Genomic DNA, 18926 nt, shown 5'->3' with positions numbered 1-18926 from the left:
CCCCCTGCCTGGGGAGCCACCCCAACATCCCACACGCACCCCCGCTCCTGTGGCAAGGGCAGTGCCCCCTGCCTGTGGGGCAGGAATAGCCCAGCTGCCCTTTGACCTGAACTCCTTTCACCAAGCATTGGGGACACCTGGCCCGGCTTGGGGTGAATGGTCAGTGGAGCTTGGTTGCGCCAGGGGGTGCAGGCCAGGGTTGGCGTGAGTGGGGGTAGCTGCCTTTGGGGACCAGGCCAGAGCTGAGGCCAGAGGCTCTGGGGCTAATCCCACCCGCTGGCATTTAACGGGGTCAACCAAGCCAGGCTGAAGGGAAACCAACGTCAACAGGAAGTGGTACTGGCTCACTTCCTGTTAAACATGGCCACCAGGTCCTCGCCCCATGAGCAGGGGTGCGAGTGGGGAGCCAACAGGAAGTGGTGGTAGCTCGCATCCTGTTAAACATGGCCACCAGGTCCTCACCCCATGAGCAGGGGTGCGAGTGGGGGACCAACAGGAAGTGGTGGTAGCTCGCATCCTGTTAAACATGGCCACCAGTCATTGCCCCATAGCCGGGGGGCACTGCTCAAGAGCATCCCTATGATGATGGGGCCCCTACAGGAAATGTGATAGCTCACTTCCTGTTAAACATGGCCGCCAGGCTCTCGCCCCAGGGCAGAAGGGAGCCATGCAGTGCAGGAGGCCAACAGGCTCACTTCCTGTGAAATATGGCCGTCGTATTGCCATTCCGGGGCTGGGGGAGTCTGGGGGCCAGGGTGCTGGGAGGAGAGGGTGGAAGGAAGGAGGGAAGGAGCTGGGGTGAGCAGGTTACTCACGGGAGGCCCGTCAGACCCTGGCATGCCGGGGAGACCAGGTTTGCCCGTGGGACCCTGCGGAGAGAGAGAAAAGCAGAGCTCAGAGCTGGCAGAGCAGAGACCCCCATTGTGTGACCCAGGCTGGTGCGGCGGGTGGGGGCTGCACAACACTGGGGGGCAGGGTAGGTTTGGGGCACTCACCTTCTCTCCGGGGGGGCCCATAGCACCTTGTGGTCCCGGTAATCCCTGAAAGAGAGAAACATGGTCAGATCCAGCCCCCACCCAGAGCCAGGGATAGAACCCAGGAGTCCTGGCCCCCAGCCCCTGCTCTAACCACTAGACCCACTCCCCTCCCAGAGCCAGGGAGGGAACCCAGGAGTTGCTCCCAGCTCCCCCTGCTCTAATCCATTGGACCCCACTCCCCACCCAGAGCAGGGACGGAACCCAGGAGTCCTGGCTCCAAGCCCCCCCCCCCCCCCCCGAATCCCATGTCCCCAGAGCTGGGCTGTTTCAGGGAGAGAGTTTTCCTTACCTGGGTGCCTGGAGTTCCCTGCTGACCTGGGGGACCTGGCTCGCCTTGCGGCCCCTGTAACAGTCAGACGCAACTGGAGTTAGAACCAGAACCACCCGCGTGTTATACAGAAAGGAGAGAGGGCACTGTTGCAGGGGAAGTTCACAACACTGGGATCACTGGATGGGGGCACTGCTGTAAGGGAAGCTCACAGCACCAGAGACCCCATTTAGGGCACTGCTGTAGGAGACGCTCGCAGCACCGGAGACCCCATCTGGGGACACTGCTGTAAGGGAAGCTCACAGCACCAGAGACCCCATTTAGGGCACTGCTGTAGGAGACGCTCGCAGCACCGGAGACCCCATCTGGGGACACTGCTGTAGGGGAAGTTCACAGCACCGGAGTTCCTGACTTGGGGCACTGCAGTAGGGGAAGCTCCCAGCGCAAGAGTCCCCGGCTGGGGGCACTGCAGTAGGGGAAGCTCCCAGCACTGGCATCCCTGGGTGGGCGCCCCTAGGGCATTTCCAACCCAGTCCATAGCAGGACCAGGCAGCGCAGATAGACAGACAGACAGACAGACGTGCCGACTCACCAGGTTCCCTTTGGGCCCAGTGGGACCATCTATGCCACGCACGCCCTGCGGAGCAGACAGACAGACAGACGGGTGGAGGTTAGTGTGGTGGGGGTTATGGGGGCAGGGGGAATTGGGATGCCGTGCGTGGCACTTACCAGAGGCCCGGGGATCCCCGGTGGGCCTTTGGGTCCAAGCAAACCTCTGGGTCCCTGCAGGGAGGGGAGAAACCAGAGTTAGTGAGGCTGTGGGGACAAAGCCAGGCCTGGGTCCCCACAACGGGGCTGTGGGGGGAGCCAGCAATTGCCCCCAACACTACCCTCCCCCCGCCCAGCAAAGAGCAGCACACATATGCACACACACACAGACACACACAGACACACACACACACACACACACCCTGCACCAGCCAGCGCTCCCGGCACCACACTGAGCAAGCCACACATAAACCCTGGAGCTGAGGACCCCAGGAGGATGCTGCTCCGTGGTGCAGACCCTGCCCCTCTCTGATCCCAGACCCTGGGCCGCGTGCTGGGGTGAAACCCCAGAGCACCCCGGGACATGGTGCTAAGACCCCTCAGTTTCAGTGCAACGAGACTCCGCTGGCGCCCGTACTAGGAGACGCTGGCCCTTGTGGAGTCTGCCAGGGGCAAGGCACGGGGGACCCCACAGGCCAGATCCCCAGTGGGTGTTGCTCTGTCCCCAAGGCCTGGCCCCAGACGGCTCATCCGTCCATCCCGTGGGTAGCACCGGGCTAACCCCCAGACAGCTTCCGGGGGCTCGTCCGAAAGGGAACTGCTCTCGGGGAAGAGTGTTCCGGGCAATGGGGAATCGGGCACCACGTGGGAACGTTCGCTCCGCTCGGGCTGTCGATAAACCCAGTGTTTCAGAGAGTCCAGACGCTTGCATTTGTGCTGGGTTTTACTACCAAATCCGGCCGGAGAAAGGATTTTGGGGGGTTCTCATCCTCCCCCCACCCCCGGCTGTAGCTTTTCCAAACAGCGTCAAATCTGTAAATGTAACAGAGCCGCAAGAGGGGGGAGAGGACAGGAGAAAAGAGAAAACAAACCCAACCAAATCCCAACGCCACCTCCAATCCCAGCGTCAACCCTAACACCAACCACCATCCTAACACCAACCCCAACGTCCACCTCAACCGTAACGCCAACCCCAACCCTAACGCCAACCACCATCCTAACGCCAACGCCACCTCCAACCCCAACGCCAACCCTAACACCAACCCCAACGTCCACCCCAACCCTAACACCAACCACCATCCTAACACCAACGCCAACACCTACTCCAATCCCAACGCCAACCCTAACACCAACCCCAACGTCCACCTCAACCCTAACACCAACCCCAACGTCCACCCCAACCCTAACACCAACCACAGTCCTAACGCCAACACCACCTCCAATCCCAACGTCAACCCTAACACCAACCACCATCCTAACACCAACGCCAACACCTACTCCAATCCCAACGCCAACCCTAACACCAACCCCAACGTCCACCTCAACCCTAACACCAACCACCATCCTAACACCAACACCAACGCCACCTCCAATCCCAACGCCAACCCTAACACCAACCACCATCCTAACACCAACGCCAACACCTACTCCAATCCCAACGCCAACCCTAACACCAACCCCAACGTCCACCTCAACCCTAACACCAACCCCAACGTCCACCCCAACCCTAACACCAACCACAGTCCTAACGCCAACGCCACCTCCAATCCCAACGCCAACTCTAATACCAACCACCATCCTAACACCAACGCCACCTCCAATCCCAATGCCAACCCTAACACCAACCACAGTCCTAACGCCAACCCCAACCCTAACGCCAACGCCTACTCCAATCCCAGCGGTAACCCTAATACCAACCCCAACATCCACCTCAACCCTAATACCAACCACAATCCTAACACCAACACCAACGCCTACTCCAATCCCAACGCCAACCCTAACACCAACCACCATCCTAACACCAATGCCAAAGCCTACTCAAACATCAACGCCAACTCTGAACCCCAACGCCAACCCTAACATCAACTGCAGCTCCAATTCCAGCTCTGACTCCGACAACAATCCTAACACCAATCCCAGCGCCAACCCTATCACCAACCACCATCCTAACACCAACGCCAACGCCTACTCCAATCCCAACGCCAACCCTAACACCAACCCCAACGTCCACCTCAACCCTAACACCAACCCCAACGTCCACCTCAACCCTAACACCAACCACCATCCTAACACCAACGCCACCTCCAATCCCAACGCCAACCCTAACACCAACCCCAACGTCCACCTCAACCCTAACACCAACCCCAACGTCCACCTCAACCCTAACACCAACCACCATCCTAACACCAACGCCAACTCTGAACCCCAACGCCAACCCTAACACCAACTCCAGCTCCAATTCCAACTCTAACGCCGACAACAATCCTAACACCAATCCCAGCACCAACCCTATCACAACACGATCCCTAATACCAACTCCAACGTCAACGCCAACCCTACCACCAACTCCAGTCCCAACCAACCCTAATACCAACTGCAATCCCAATGCCAACCCCAGTCCAATGTCAACTCCCACACTAAGCCTAATGCCAACCCTAACCCCAACCCTAGCACCAACCCCAATGCCGATCTCAATCCTAACGCCAAGGCCAGTGGCAGCCCCAATACCAACCCCCAGCCCAACCATAGTGCCAGCCCCAATCCCTGCCTGGGACCCATTTTCCAAAGCGATATGTCAGAGTGTTCCCTGCGCTAGTCGGCGCTCCCCTGTCCAACCCCAACCCTAACGCCAACCACCATCCTAACGCCAACGCCACCTCCAACCCCAACGCCAACCCTAACACCAACCCCAACGTCCACCCCAACCCTAACACCAACCACCATCCTAACACCAACGCCAACACCTACTCCAATCCCAACGCCAACCCTAACACCAACCCCAACGTCCACCTCAACCCTAACACCAACCCCAACGTCCACCCCAACCCTAACACCAACCACAGTCCTAACGCCAACGCCACCTCCAATCCCAATGTCAACCCTAACACCAACCACCATCCTAACACCAACGCCAACACCTACTCCAATCCCAACGCCAACCCTAACACCAACCCCAATGTCCACCTCAACCCTAACACCAACCCCAACGTCCACCCCAACCCTAACACCAACCACAGTCCTAACGCCAACGCCACCTCCAATCCCAACGCCAACTCTAATACCAACCACCATCCTAACACCAACGCCAACGCCTACTCCAATCCCAACGCCAACCCTAACACCAACCACCATCCTAACACCAACGCCACCTCCAATCCCAATGCCAACCCTAACACCAACCACAGTCCTAACGCCAACCCCAACCCTAACGCCAACGCCTACTCCAATCCCAGCGGTAACCTAATACCAACCCCAACATCCACCTCAACCCTAATACCAACCACAATCCTAACACCAACACCAACGCCTACTCCAATCCCAACGCCAACCCTAACACCAACCACCATCCTAACACCAATGCCAAAGCCTACTCAAACATCAACGCCAACTCTGAACCCCAACGCCAACCCTAACATCAACTGCAGCTCCAATTCCAGCTCTGACTCCGACAACAATCCTAACACCAATCCCAGCGCCAACCCTATCACCAACCACCATCCTAACACCAACGCCAACGCCTACTCCAATCCCAACGCCAACCCTAACACCAACCACCATCCTAACACCAACGCCACCTCCAATCCCAATGCCAACCCTAACACCAACCACAGTCCTAACGCCAACCCCAACCCTAACGCCAACGCCTACTCCAATCCCAGCGGTAACCCTAATACCAACCCCAACATCCACCTCAACCCTAATACCAACCACAATCCTAACACCAACACCAACGCCTACTCCAATCCCAACGCCAACCCTAACACCAACCACCATCCTAACACCAATGCCAAAGCCTACTCAAACATCAACGCCAACTCTGAACCCCAACGCCAACCCTAACATCAACTGCAGCTCCAATTCCAGCTCTGACTCCGACAACAATCCTAACACCAATCCCAGCGCCAACCCTATCACCAACCACCATCCTAACACCAACGCCAACGCCTACTCCAATCCCAACGCCAACCCTAACACCAACCCCAACGTCCACCTCAACCCTAACACCAACCACCATCCTAACACCAACGCCAACACCTACTCCAATCCCAACGCCAACCCTAACACCAACCCCAACGTCCACCCCAACCCTAACACCAACCCCAACGTCCACCCCAACCCTAACACCAACCCCAACGTCCACCTCAACCCTAACACCAACCACCATCCTAACACCAACGCCACCTCCAATCCCAACGCCAACCCTAACACCAACCCCAACGTCCACCTCAACCCTAACACCAACCCCAACGTCCACCTCAACCCTAACACCAACCACCATCCTAACACCAACGCCAACTCTGAACCCCAACGCCAACCCTAACACCAACTCCAGCTCCAATTCCAACTCTAACGCCGACAACAATCCTAACACCAATCCCAGCACCAACCCTATCACAACACGATCCCTAATACCAACTCCAACGTCAACGCCAACCCTACCACCAACTCCAGTCCCAACCAACCCTAATACCAACTGCAATCCCAATGCCAACCCCAGTCCAATGTCAACTCCCACACTAAGCCTAATGCCAACCCTAACCCCAACCCTAGCACCAACCCCAACGCCGATCTCAATCCTAACGCCAAGGCCAGTGGCAGCCCCAATACCAACCCCCAGCCCAACCATAGTGCCAGCCCCAATCCCTGCCTGGGACCCATTTTCCAAAGCGATATGTCAGAGTGTTCCCTGCGCTAGTCGGCGCTCCCCTGTCCAACCCCAACCCTAACGCCAACCACCATCCTAACGCCAACGCCACCTCCAACCCCAACGCCAACCCTAACACCAACCCCAACGTCCACCCCAACCCTAACACCAACCACCATCCTAACACCAACGCCAACACCTACTCCAATCCCAACGCCAACCCTAACACCAACCCCAACGTCCACCTCAACCCTAACACCAACCCCAATGTCCACCCCAACCCTAACACCAACCACAGTCCTAACGCCAACGCCACCTCCAATCCCAATGTCAACCCTAACACCAACCACCATCCTAACACCAACGCCAACACCTACTCCAATCCCAACGCCAACCAGAGCTGGCTGCATTCCCATCCCGCGTCTCCCCAGCAGCAGGGCACTAGCACCCCCAGTTTTCAGCCCACCCCTAACGGCTTCTTCAGGGCCCCAGGCGGGGATTTTCAAATGGAGTCTAGGGCCCCAGCCAGGATCCCTCCCACGCCATGCTAACCCTTGGCTAAATCCTGCCAATTTCAAACTCCTCCCCTCCACACTGCCAGCTCCTGAGGCACCACGGAGTCCCGTCCCAGCAATACCGGGGGTGCCGGGGCACAGGAGAGGGGGCAGTCTGGACACAGGTGGGAGCAGATGGAGGCTTGGGGGTAACCCATTAACTGGCTTGTTTCTGCTGAAGTGTGGGGGGTGAAGCAGTTAACGTTGGGCTTTGATTTTGCCATCAGTAGGTTCAATGGTTCATGCTGATTTTATAGAGAGGGGTTAACACAGGGGTGGGCAAAATATCACCCGCGGGCCACGTCCATCAGACCTTTTAATCCAGCCCTCAAGCTCCCGTTGGGGAGTGGGGTCGGGGGCTTGCCCCGCTCTGCGTGTGCTGTGGCTCTGCGTGGCTCCCAGACACAGCGGCACGGCCCCCCTCCGGCTCCTGCATGTAGGGGCAGCCAGGGGGTTCCTCATACTGCCCCCACAACAGCAGTTCTGCAGCTCCCATTGGTCAGGAACCGCAGCCAATGGGAGCTGTGGGGGTGGCGCCTGCAGACGGGACAGCACCGCAGAGCCGCATGGCCGGTGCTGCGCCTCTGCATAGGAGCCAGAGGGGAGACATGCTGCTGCTTCTGGGAGCTGCTTGAGGTAAGTGCTGCCCGGAGCCTGCACCCCTGACCCCCTCCCATGCTCCAACCCCCTGCCCCAGCCCTGATCCCCCTCTTGCCCTCCGAACCCCTCATCCCTGGCTCCGCTCCCGAGCCTGTACCCCCAGCCCGAGCCCTCACCCCCCCACATACCCACCGACCCCCTGTCCCAGCCCGGAGCCCCCCCTGCACCCCAAACCCCTCATCCCTGGCTCCACTCCCAAGCCCTCACCCCACACACACACACCGACCCCTGTCCCAGCCTGGAGCCCCTCCTGCACCCCAAACCCCTGATCCCTGGCTCCACTCCCGAGCCTGCACCCCAGCCAGCCCGAGCCCCCACACACACACCGACCCTCTGCCCCAGCCTGGAGCCCTCCTGCACCCCAAACCCCTCATCCCTGGCTCCACTCCCGAGCCCTCACCCCACACACACACCGACCCCTGTCCCAGCCTGGAGCCCCTCCTGCACCCCAAACCCCTCATCCCTGGCTCCACTCCCGAGCCTGCACCCCCAGCCCGAGCCCTCACCCCCCCCCCACACCCAACCCCCTGCCCCAGCCTAGAGCCTCCTCCTGCACCCTGAACTCCTCATTTCTGGCTCCACCCCAGATCCCAAACCCCCAGACGGAACCCTCACCCCCTCCCACACTTCGAGCCCCGATTTCGTGGCCCGCCATACCATTTCCATACCCAGATATGGCCCTCGGGCCAGACAGTTGGCCCACCCCGGGGTTAACAACACAGAGCTGAGCACCAAGGGGTTGAGAATCAAGGCTCAGCTGGGGTAGTTGCCTGGTTTCAGGCTCTCTGCAGACTCAGGCAGGGCCAGAAAAGTGAGGATTGTGGGGCCCAATTCCGTGGAGTGGAGGGGGAGTAAATCATGGGGGGGGCAGGGTAAATGGGGCCCTGATTATCCCTCTGCACCACTCTGGGGAGCTGCTCCCTCTCACACTGGCACAAGCTCCTGCTGCCTGCCTGGCAGGGAGGGAGGGGACGTACCGGTTCTCCAGGGAGCCCTCTGGGGCCGACCTCTCCATCGTCTCCCTGGGGGAAGAGAAAAAGGGGGTGAGGCAGAGAACAGGGAGGGGGAGCAAGCTCAGCTCCCCCCAGCCATCCCTGCTCCCCATTTCCAGCTCCCTCTGCTCCCCTCACCTCCAGCCCCCTCCATCTCCCCATTCCCCCTCAGCTCTCCCCACAGCTCCCTCCCCGGGGAGCCCCTCAGTCTCCCTCCCACCCCCCAGCCCCTCCAGTGAGCAGTTACTCACCCGCTGTCCATCCTCACCAGGGGGGCCTGGGATGCCCTGGGAACCCGTCTCACCCTGCGGGGACAAAGCCTTGGATCAGCTGGGTGGGGAGCCATGGGGGTTGTGTCCGTGGGACGTGCAGGGCTTTGGGGGTGGCTGTGTGTGTGATGGAGGCACGGCTGCATGTGCCGTGGGGGTGAGTGTGACTGAGTATGTAATTGCAGGGCGGGGGGTGCATCGCAAATGTGCCGGATGTGTATGTGTTGTGCTGTGAACTGTGTACAGCTGTGTTGTTGTGCGTACGTGCACAACTGCCGGTGTGCTGTCTGTACTGTGTTTGTGTGACTGCACGTGTGTGGGGCTGTGTGTGAATGCAGTGGCTTTGTGTGTATTGTTGCGAATCTGAGTGTGTGCACACATAGTTAGGAGAGTGTTAGCGTGTGCGTGGTTGTGTCTATGTGACTGTGTGATTGCACATGCCTGGCTGCACAAGTGGGAGGCTGTGTGTATACTGCGCAGTGCGGTGTGTTTGTGGTGACACGGCTGTGGAGAAGTGCGTGGTTGTGCGTGTGTAGTGTTCCGCGTGGCTGTGTGCGTTGCGCAGGGTGCGTAAGACTGTGAGTAGATTCTGAGGCCAGAAGGGCTCGGCTGCCCCTGCATCGCTCCGGACGTCAGTCTGCCCCGAAACAAGCCCTGCTGGAACTAGACTGTGTATATCTGTGTGCGTAGATACGCTTGTGTGTGCTGGCAGGGCGGCGTGTGACTGCGAAGGGGGGGCGGTGGCTCTGGCTGTGTGGTGTACAGTTGTGTGTCTGTGTGTGTATCAATGCTCGGGAGGGGCACAGTTGTGTAGCGCACACATGGGCTGGCCAGAACTGACCGTGGGGCGGCTCCATCTCTCAGGGAGATCCCAACAGTGCACCTGGACTGTCCCCCCACCTCCCCACCGCGAGGCGCCCGGCCAACGCAACTCACCCTGTACCCCTTGTCCCCCGGCAGCCCCGGCAACCCGTCAAAGCCTCGGTCGCCCTGCGGAGAGAAGCACAGAACAGCTCCCTGAGCCAGCACGCCCCAGCTAGGGAGACGCCCCCGCAGGACCCCCTCCCAGCCAGGGCACCCCATCCCCGGGAGGCGGGCTGGAAATCCCCACTGGGAACGAGGGTGGGCCTGTCTCGCGGGGGGCCCCGGGGATCCCGGTCCTGAGGCAGTGATGTTCCCACACAGAACGGGAGGGTCACTGGTTGGTGGGTCTCCGATGTGCTAGAGTGGATCACAGGTGCACAAGGATCACCATGCTGCGTGGGTGGGTTACCAGGACAGTGCATCACCAGGAGATTCGTGCACACATGGAGTGGATCACTCACACAGCAAATGACTAGATCGCTAATGGATCGTCAGGCTGAATGAGTGAGTTACTAGAAGAGTGGATTACCACTGGATTCATGCATAGTCAGTGGATAACCAGCTCAGGTGATCTAATGATCTTCAGTGCCTTCACCTCATAGACTATTGGTGGATTCGCAGGGGCAGTGACCTAGTGGATTACCAGCAACGCAACCTACTGGATCAACACTGCTACAGTCCAGTGGGTCACCAGAGCAGTGACCTACTGGATCATCAGTGGATCTACAGTGCTGGGACCTAGTGGATCGCCAGCCCAAGGAGGCCAGGCCCCAGTTGGTCCCCCAGGCAGGCTCACACCCAGTGCCTTGTCCATGGAAGCCATGACCCCGTTACCTTAACACCAGGCTCCCCGGGCATCCCCCGGGCACCATCGGCTCCAGCACGACCCTGCCAGAGACACAGAGACGGGGTGAGAGGAGGCTCTCCAGGCACAGAACTGCCCCCACCCTGGGGTATCCCCACCAGGATCCACACACTTACCCTCCTTCCAGGCTTCCCCGGGGGGCCAGACAGGCCCTGCGGCCCGCGGGGTCCCTACAGAGAGAGAGGGAGGGAAAGGGTGAACAGAGCTTCCCCCACAAGCAGCGGGGGGGGGGAGAAGAGGGAGAAATGGGGGTGGGAGCTCTCCAGGGTCCGGGGGGTTAATGGGGGCTCTGGGGGGTCAGACCAGGGTTAGGCTCCAGGGTGGGATGCGGTTCATGGGGTCAGGCCGGGGGGTTCTTCCCCAGTGTCTGAGGGGTTAATGAGGGGTGGGGTGGCAGAGAGCAGTAACAAAGGGTAAACAGAGGTGCGAGCGGCAGCAACCCCGACTCTGGGTCAGGGTTGTAAGTCACAGGATCCAAACAGCCCAGAATAAATCCAGCGTCGAACCAGGGGTCAGAGGTCACTTGCCAGCGTCAAGGGCTAGACATCACGGTCAGGGGCCACTAGTCGTGAGTTAGGGTCACAGAACAGAGGTGGGGGTCACGGGTCATTCGCCCTGGTCTGGGGCCAATGACAGGGGTCAGGTTCCTGAGGTTAGAATGAAGGGGTCAGAGGTCAGTGGCTGAGATCAGAGGTCAGTGACAGGGTCATGTCCATGGGTCGGAGCAAGAGGTCAGGGCAGGAGCCAGGGGTCAGAGTCGGGGTCATGCTGGGCACCAACCCACCGATCTCCTGCCAAGGCCAAGCCTGTTACCTGGGGTCCGAAGTCTCCGGCTTCCCCCTTCAGCCCGGGGCCCCCTGGCTGCCCCTGGAATGAGATAGCAGAGCAGAGGGGGTTACATAGGGGCAGCACGTGGGCTCAGGGCCACAACCCTCCCCACAATCTCCCCAGGGCGCTGGGATCCACAGAACCTCCCCAGGGTGCTGGACCCACAGAACCTCCCCAAGGTGCTGGACCCACAGAACCTGCCCAGGGCGCTGGGACCCACAGAATCCAGGGACATGAAATTCCAGCGACACCAGCCCCCCACCCTACCCCCTTGCCCCACACCCCAGGGTGCTGGGACCCACAGAATCTGGGGACATGACATTCCAGTGACACCAGCCCCACACACCCAGAGCACGGGGAACACAAGGACATGAAGCCCTAGTGACTCCAGCACTCCGTGTCCCACCCCAGGGACAAGCTGACACGTCCCCCTAAGCCCTGACACCCGTCCCCCACATCCCCAAAGCACCAGCCATCAAGCGATGACTTCTTCCAACCCCAGCCCAGAGCAGGTACCTACCAGGGGCCCAGGCCGGCCGGTGTATCCCATGGGTCCCGGGGGGCCACGCAGGGCCATCTAAGGGGAAGAGAAGGAGAATTAGACAGAGGCAAACCAGGATCCCAGCCAAACTCAGAACAAAGCAGGGAATAAGGGGTGGGATTAGAACAGGGCTGAACAGGAAACTTGGGGATCTAGAGAATTATTGGGGCTTGGGGGGATTAGAACGCGGTCCCAGCTGGGGATCTAAGAGGGGGATAAAACATGAATTTATCAGCATCGATAGACTGGAGGGAAAACAGCGACACTCGGTGTTCTAGAAAAGAAGCGACAGATTTACTGGGGTTTTAGGAAAAAGCACATTGTGATGTCAGCAGGGTTCTAGAAGGAGACAAGCATGGTCCTAGAATGGGGGTTCTAGAGGGGTGACAAGTTGGGGCCTCATTGGAGTTCTAGAAAAGGGAAAACTGTGATTTGCTCCGCACTTGGGAGGGTTAATAAGGTTTGAGGTTTGAAGGGAAGATAAATCATGGTCTTAAGGCAATGATCCATGATAGTCTTGGGATTCTAGAAATGCTTTGTTATACTTGTAAGGGTTCTAGGTGGGCATAGACTGTAACCCCCGTGGTTCCAGGAGAGCAGTCGACTGTGATCTCGTCCTGGTTCTAGAAGGGCAGTACACTGAGATGTTGTTGAAGAGCTACTTAACCATAAGATTATAAATGAACCTAGAAGGGTAAGAAACAGGGATCTGCTGAGATTCTAGAAAGGTGACAAACCATTATCCTGCGATTCTAGAGTGGCAGTAAATTGTGACCTTGGGGAAGCTCTGGAAGGGCACAACCACTATTTGGTACAGAATCTTAAAGAGTAATAAAAGAATGACCCTTAACATGGTTCTAGAAAGGTAATAAAATTGTGATCCTACTGAGGTTCTAGAAAGGTAACAACCCATTGGTATCTGGGTTCCAGATTACCAAATTTATCAGGGCGCCAGGGAAGAAAATAAGGCAGGATCTTTTCCAGGCTCCTTGGACCCCCTACCCTGACCCAGCCCCACTCTCCCTGCCCTGTCTCCACCGGGACTTACCCGGGCTTGCTGTAAAATGGCCTGTGCTTGTGCCTCTTGTGCTGACACCGCAGGCCCCTTGTCTCCACCGCTGCTCCCAAACCGGAACTGGGGGAGGAAAGACCAACCTTCACACTGGTGCCATCCCTGAACTCACGTCGCTAACCCAGAACTGGGCTCCTGGGAGACATGCCCGGAGCCTCCCTAGAGCGCCAGAGCCCAAGTCCTGCTCTGTCCTTCTCACTTCATGGGGGGGCGGGGGCAGATCACATTGCCAGAGCTTCCCTGGCCTGTTCTAGACTCCCTATCCAATTCCAGGCTGCATTCTTGGTATTCCCCTTCTCGTCTAGACTCACACATATCCACTGCATGCTCTATGGTTCTAGGTAATACAACCAGAGTGCCCATTTCTGTTCCATACTCACATAAGCCCACTGTGTATCCTTGCTAGTTCCAGGTAATGCTATCAGGGTTCGCCCTGCTGTTCTAGACACCTATAGACTCACTGCATCATCTTTGGTTCTAGATAATGCTATTAGTACTAGCCTTTTGGTTCTCAACTCACTGTGCTCTCCAGTTCTAGATCACACTACAAGGGCTCTCCCTTCCAGGGCCGGCTCCAGACCCCAGCACGCCAAGCGTGTGCTTGGGGCAGCATTTTGCCGGGAGGGCGGCAGGCGGCTCCGGTGGACCTCCCACAGGCATGACTGCGGAGGGTCCGCTGGTCCCGCGGCTCAGGGGGACCTCCCGCAGACGTGCCTGCGGATGCTTCACTGGAGCCTCGGGACCAGCAGACCCTCCGCAGGCATGTCTACAAGAGGTCCCCCGGAGCCGCGGGACCGGCGACCGCCAGCGTGCCCCCCACGGCTTGCCGCCGTGCTTGGGGCGGCCAAATTCCTAGAGCCGCCCCTGCTTCCTTCTATCCTAAAATCCCATATCCCTATTATGTTAACTACATTTCTAGAGAATAGTACCAGAGTCCTCCTGTCCTGTTCTAGATTCCACACAGGCCCACCCATGGTGCAATCTCCAGTTCCTGATCACATATACAAGGTTTTTCTTCTGATCTAGACCTAGACATCTTCTTTGGTTTTAGGTAATATTTGCAGAATCCATCTCATCTATTACAGCTTTATACTCTGAAATACCTCTGTTTTAGGAGTTACTCTCTGAGTTCTAGATTAAAAGATCCCCACTACATACTAACAAGGACTAGCTAAGAGAGTCAGCCTCCTCTCTCCCATATCTTAGATCCTCACAGATCCAATCTACAATCTTCAGTTCTAGATCACAGTACTAGAGTTCCCCTTTTTGTTTTAGACTCCAGCTGACCCACTGTATCCTCCCCAGTTCTAGGTAACACCATTTCTGTTCTCTCCTCACTTTTAGATCCCTACAGGTCCATCTGTCCTCTCTGGTTCTAGGCCATGCTATCAGAGTTCCTCTTGTTTTACTCTAGACCCCGCAGGCCCACTGTATAGTCTACGGTATTAGGTATCTGAGTTCTTGAGCCCCACAGACCCATTGTATTACCTACTAGTTCTGGATACTGCTATCTGAATCCCCATGCCTGCCCTAGACTTCCACAGACACATCGTATTGTCCCTAGTTCTAGGTAACACAATGAGAGTCTTCCTTGATTTATTCAAGACCCACAAACCCACATTATCCTTTCTGATTCTAGATCACACAATTAGTTCTCCTGGTCTTATTCTAGACCTAAGAGCCCCCACCTTCCATACACTTCCTTGGTCCAGCTCCCACAAGTATTTCTTCTGGTTTTATTCCAGATCCCACAGAGCCACCCAAGTCCTAGGTCACACTATCAGCACCTTCCCCTGCTGTCCTAGACCCAAATCAGCCTACGTTAGCCCATTCCATTCCAGACTGCAGCAGCCCCATCATTAACCCATCAAACACCTCCTCACTCACCGGGAGCATGAGAGATGTGCCAGGGGGTCCAGGCGTCCCATCCGAGCCAGGGAGACCTGAACGGCCAGGAGGACCCTGTTGGAGAGAGAGGCAGAGCGGGAGGTTATTGCATGGGTTGGGGGGGGGCTGCGATCTTCCCCTCAGACAGTGCTGCTGCTGCCCCTGCCCTTCTCAGCACCCATAGCTCCCCCAGCGGTGCATCAATCTTCCCCACGCACAGTGCAAGTCTCATATTCTCCCAACACTCTGACATACACTGACCCTTGTCGGGATCTCTGGCCTATCCCCAAACACCCCAGGCCATTGGCGCTGCGTATGCACACGCATGCACAATCACACACGCTAACGCATGCACACTCCCAGGCACTCACACACACAGCGCCTTCCCCAGCCAAGGGGGCACAATGACATCCCACCCCAGTGCACATTCACACCTCCCCGTGCAAACACACGCTCACTCCTCCCTTGGAAGGGGGACCGCGGTCTCCCCCAGAGCTGATGCTGGACCCACAACCCCTGCCACAGGGCCAGGTTCCAGCTCGCACTCACCCTCTCACCAGGATCTCCTGGGGGTCCCGGGGGGCCCTGTGTGCCCGGTGGCCCCGATATGCCCTGAGGAAACACATGAGAGACACACAGTGAGACTAATGCACCAGCAAGGGGATCTGCCCCCGGCCCCAGAGCCTCCCCCAGAACTCCCCAGACAGACAGACAGGCTCTTACCGCAGGTCCCTCAGGGCCGGGGGGGCCCTCCACCAGCATTCCCTGCGGAACAAGAGGCAGAGAACAGGGTGAGGCCAGTGACAGGCCCGGGTGGGGCGAAGACACAGTGGGCCGGGGGGGATAGAGCCCCCAGCTGAGGAGGCCTTGGGCAGACACGGCCCCGGCCATGAGGTGCCCTAGAGAGACTTGGGACTGCCCAGGTGAGTTTGAAAAGGGGGAGGATCTCCTGGCTCATCCACACCCCTCGCCCACTCCCCCCATCAGGAGAGAGGGCCATGGGCTGAGAACACACGACTGTGTACCCTCCCACACACACAGACATATACTAAACCCAAACATGCAAATATGGTGGCATGCATGCACCAGCGTGTGCAAATACACACGCACACACACACACATGCGCCGTGGAGCGTAACAGAGGCACACGCATGGGAACTAACATCAACATGCAAACTAGATGTGCACACACAGGCACTCGCAAATACACATTTGCACAGGCATACACAATTGTGCACAGTAACAGGTGCAAGCACTGACAGACAGATGCCAATGTGAATCTGCATGCAGGGGCCTGTGCAAACTCATGCACACACTCAGAGGCACATGCAACATTTGTGCACACACGATTTTTCACACTTAAGATGTGACAATACATATACGCTTGTTCACACAGGTGTGTGCAGACACGCACACGTCCCATCCTGCCATGCGCACCCTGCCCCCCTGCATACATACACTACAGATCACTACGTCCATCGCACACACACAACCCCGGGGGCTCCAGGCCCAGCTGACCTGTGACAGGGCATGCAGGGCGCGCTGATCCCTGAATAGGGCAGGGGCTGAGACAGGACAGGAGGCGCTGGCGGGGGGGCGGGAGGGCTCTGTCCCATGCACAGCAGGATATCCTGCTCCTGCCACAGGGTGCATTGGGGGCTGCATGGGGGTGGGGCACCCCAGGGCCCGGACTATGCAGAGATGGGAAACGTCCAGCATGAACAATGGAGGGGCGGGTGGGAGCAATTGGTCTCCCCCTAACCCATCGACGCAGGGACCTACCGGTTCCATGACGGCCGGCTCTCCCTTCTCTCCTTTGTAGCCTCTGACTCCGCGCACAGCCTGGGGGTAACACACATATAACCGCAAAGAAGGGCCCGGTCAATATAACACACCTGAGGCCCCACTCTGGCACCCTCTCAGCCCTGCAAATCCCAGCTCCCGCACCAGGCGGCAGGGCTCATCCAGCATCACTCAGCTGCACCACCCCGGGCTCTGTTATCTGAGGCGCCCTATCCCCCATGGTCTGAGGAAAAGTGGAGTAAAGTCTGAGTCAAAACTGGTGCAAGGGCTCAGTGAAAATGGAGAGGGTCCAAGCAAGGTGCAAATAAAAGCGGAGCTCATCTCACTAAGGTCTGAGTAAAATAGGAGTAAAGTTTGAGTAAAACTGGAGAAAGCTCTGAAAACAGAACAGGGTCTGTGTAAATGTGGAGTAAAGTCTGAGTGAAAATGGAGTACACATGGAGCAAAAATCTGCATTTAAATGGAGCCGGGTCTGAATAAAAGTGGAGTAAAGGTGAAGTAAATGCAGATCAGGGTCTATGTAAATGTGGAGTAAAGTCTGAGTGAAACTGGAGTAAGGTCTGCATTTCTGTGGAGCAGAGTCTGTGTAAATGTGGAGTAAAGTCAGAGTAAACCTGGGGCAGGCTCTGTGTAAGGCCCCAGGATTTTGTCCCAACCCTTCAGTTATCCTCCTGGGACCTAGGGAGACATGGCTGCCATTTCTCATTGGAGCCCACCCTCACCCCTACCAGCCCCCTTGGAGCCTCATGAGTTAGGATGCTCTGTTAGCTCTGAGCTAATCAACGCATCGCGACCCACAGCAGCTCTGAACGGAAGCTGAGGACAGGTTACATCACCAGATGAAACACACCTCAGGGAAGGGGGTCAGGGGGAGGAGAGATTTAAAGGCCCACATCTGGAGATGCCCCTGGCCCTAAATCCCCAGCCCCATTGAAATGGCAGCGTGGGGAGAGGGGAATTACCGCATCCCTTTTGGGGGTTATCCCTCCAAATCGGTAATTGACACCAGCGCTGACAATACTCGGGGAGGTGGGTGAATAACAGATGGCTGTACATGGGGATGACATCACAGGGCGTAAGATGACATCACAGAGTGGGGATGCCCTGGCGGGTTAGGGGCATTGCCAAGGCAGAGGATGTCATGGTTACAACATCAGGTGTGATGCCATCGGGGCACGACGGGCCCATCTCTGAACATACAAGGTGGGGGAGAGGGTGCTGATGTCACTCCGAGCAAGAAGTGACCTCACAAGAGAGGAAACGCATCACAGGAAATGGAATGGTGGAGGGAAAGTGACACAATGGTCAGTGAGGTGCAGGGAAGGACTGCCAAAGACAGGAAGCAACCACCACACTGGGCAGGAAGTGAAGGCAGCAAACAGGAAGTGATGCCACAATGAACAGCCATGACCCCCGCGATGCCGAGCCAACATGGAGGAAGTGATGTCACGACAAACAGGAAATGACCATGACACAACAGTAAATGCTGACAAGGATGCCACAAACAAAATGACACCACACAGGAAGTGACAACATGGCAAGCAGTGGGGACACCATGAAAAGCAGGAAGTGACACATCAACAAACAGGAATTAACACATCAGAAAGAGATACCACAACAAACTGGAAGTGACGCCAGGACACACCAACAAATGGCCACAAACAGGAAGTGACACCACAACAATAACAACACAGAGCCATGAATGGGAAGTGACATCTCAACAAACAGGAAGTGACACCATGAGACACCAACACAGGACCATAAACAGGAAGTGACACCACAACAAACAGGAAGTGACACCAAGAGACACCAACACAGGACCACAAACAGGAAATGACACCACAACAAACAGGAAGTGATGCCACAACAGGAA

At 57.4% G+C, this 18926-nt stretch overlaps 1 protein-coding gene across 1 annotated transcript in view; it reads right to left on the bottom strand.

The window, feature by feature from the left end:
* The window catches only part of LOC120393324 (collagen alpha-2(XI) chain-like), a 67781-nt gene that overhangs the window by 34908 nt on the left and 13947 nt on the right, over nucleotides 1-18926 (bottom strand). The window contains exons 7-23 of the mRNA XM_039517859.1: nucleotides 17033-17092; nucleotides 15974-16015; nucleotides 15800-15862; nucleotides 15251-15325; nucleotides 13340-13426; nucleotides 12271-12327; nucleotides 11736-11789; nucleotides 11039-11092; nucleotides 10892-10945; nucleotides 10130-10183; nucleotides 9176-9229; nucleotides 8910-8954; nucleotides 2035-2088; nucleotides 1898-1942; nucleotides 1327-1380; nucleotides 996-1040; nucleotides 816-869 (exon numbers count right to left, since the gene is read on the bottom strand). Coding sequence (XP_039373793.1) covers nucleotides 816-869; nucleotides 996-1040; nucleotides 1327-1380; nucleotides 1898-1942; nucleotides 2035-2088; nucleotides 8910-8954; nucleotides 9176-9229; nucleotides 10130-10183; nucleotides 10892-10945; nucleotides 11039-11092; nucleotides 11736-11789; nucleotides 12271-12327; nucleotides 13340-13426; nucleotides 15251-15325; nucleotides 15800-15862; nucleotides 15974-16015; nucleotides 17033-17092 — 951 coding nt within the window. The remainder of the gene's footprint in view (nucleotides 1-815; nucleotides 870-995; nucleotides 1041-1326; nucleotides 1381-1897; nucleotides 1943-2034; nucleotides 2089-8909; nucleotides 8955-9175; nucleotides 9230-10129; nucleotides 10184-10891; nucleotides 10946-11038; nucleotides 11093-11735; nucleotides 11790-12270; nucleotides 12328-13339; nucleotides 13427-15250; nucleotides 15326-15799; nucleotides 15863-15973; nucleotides 16016-17032; nucleotides 17093-18926) is intronic.

Source organism: Mauremys reevesii, unplaced genomic scaffold (assembly GCF_016161935.1).
Source record: "Mauremys reevesii isolate NIE-2019 unplaced genomic scaffold, ASM1616193v1 Contig18, whole genome shotgun sequence".
NCBI lineage: Eukaryota > Metazoa > Chordata > Testudines > Geoemydidae > Mauremys > Mauremys reevesii.
The sequence above is the reverse complement of the archived record's forward strand: the minus strand, read 5'-3'. Positions and strand labels throughout refer to the sequence as shown.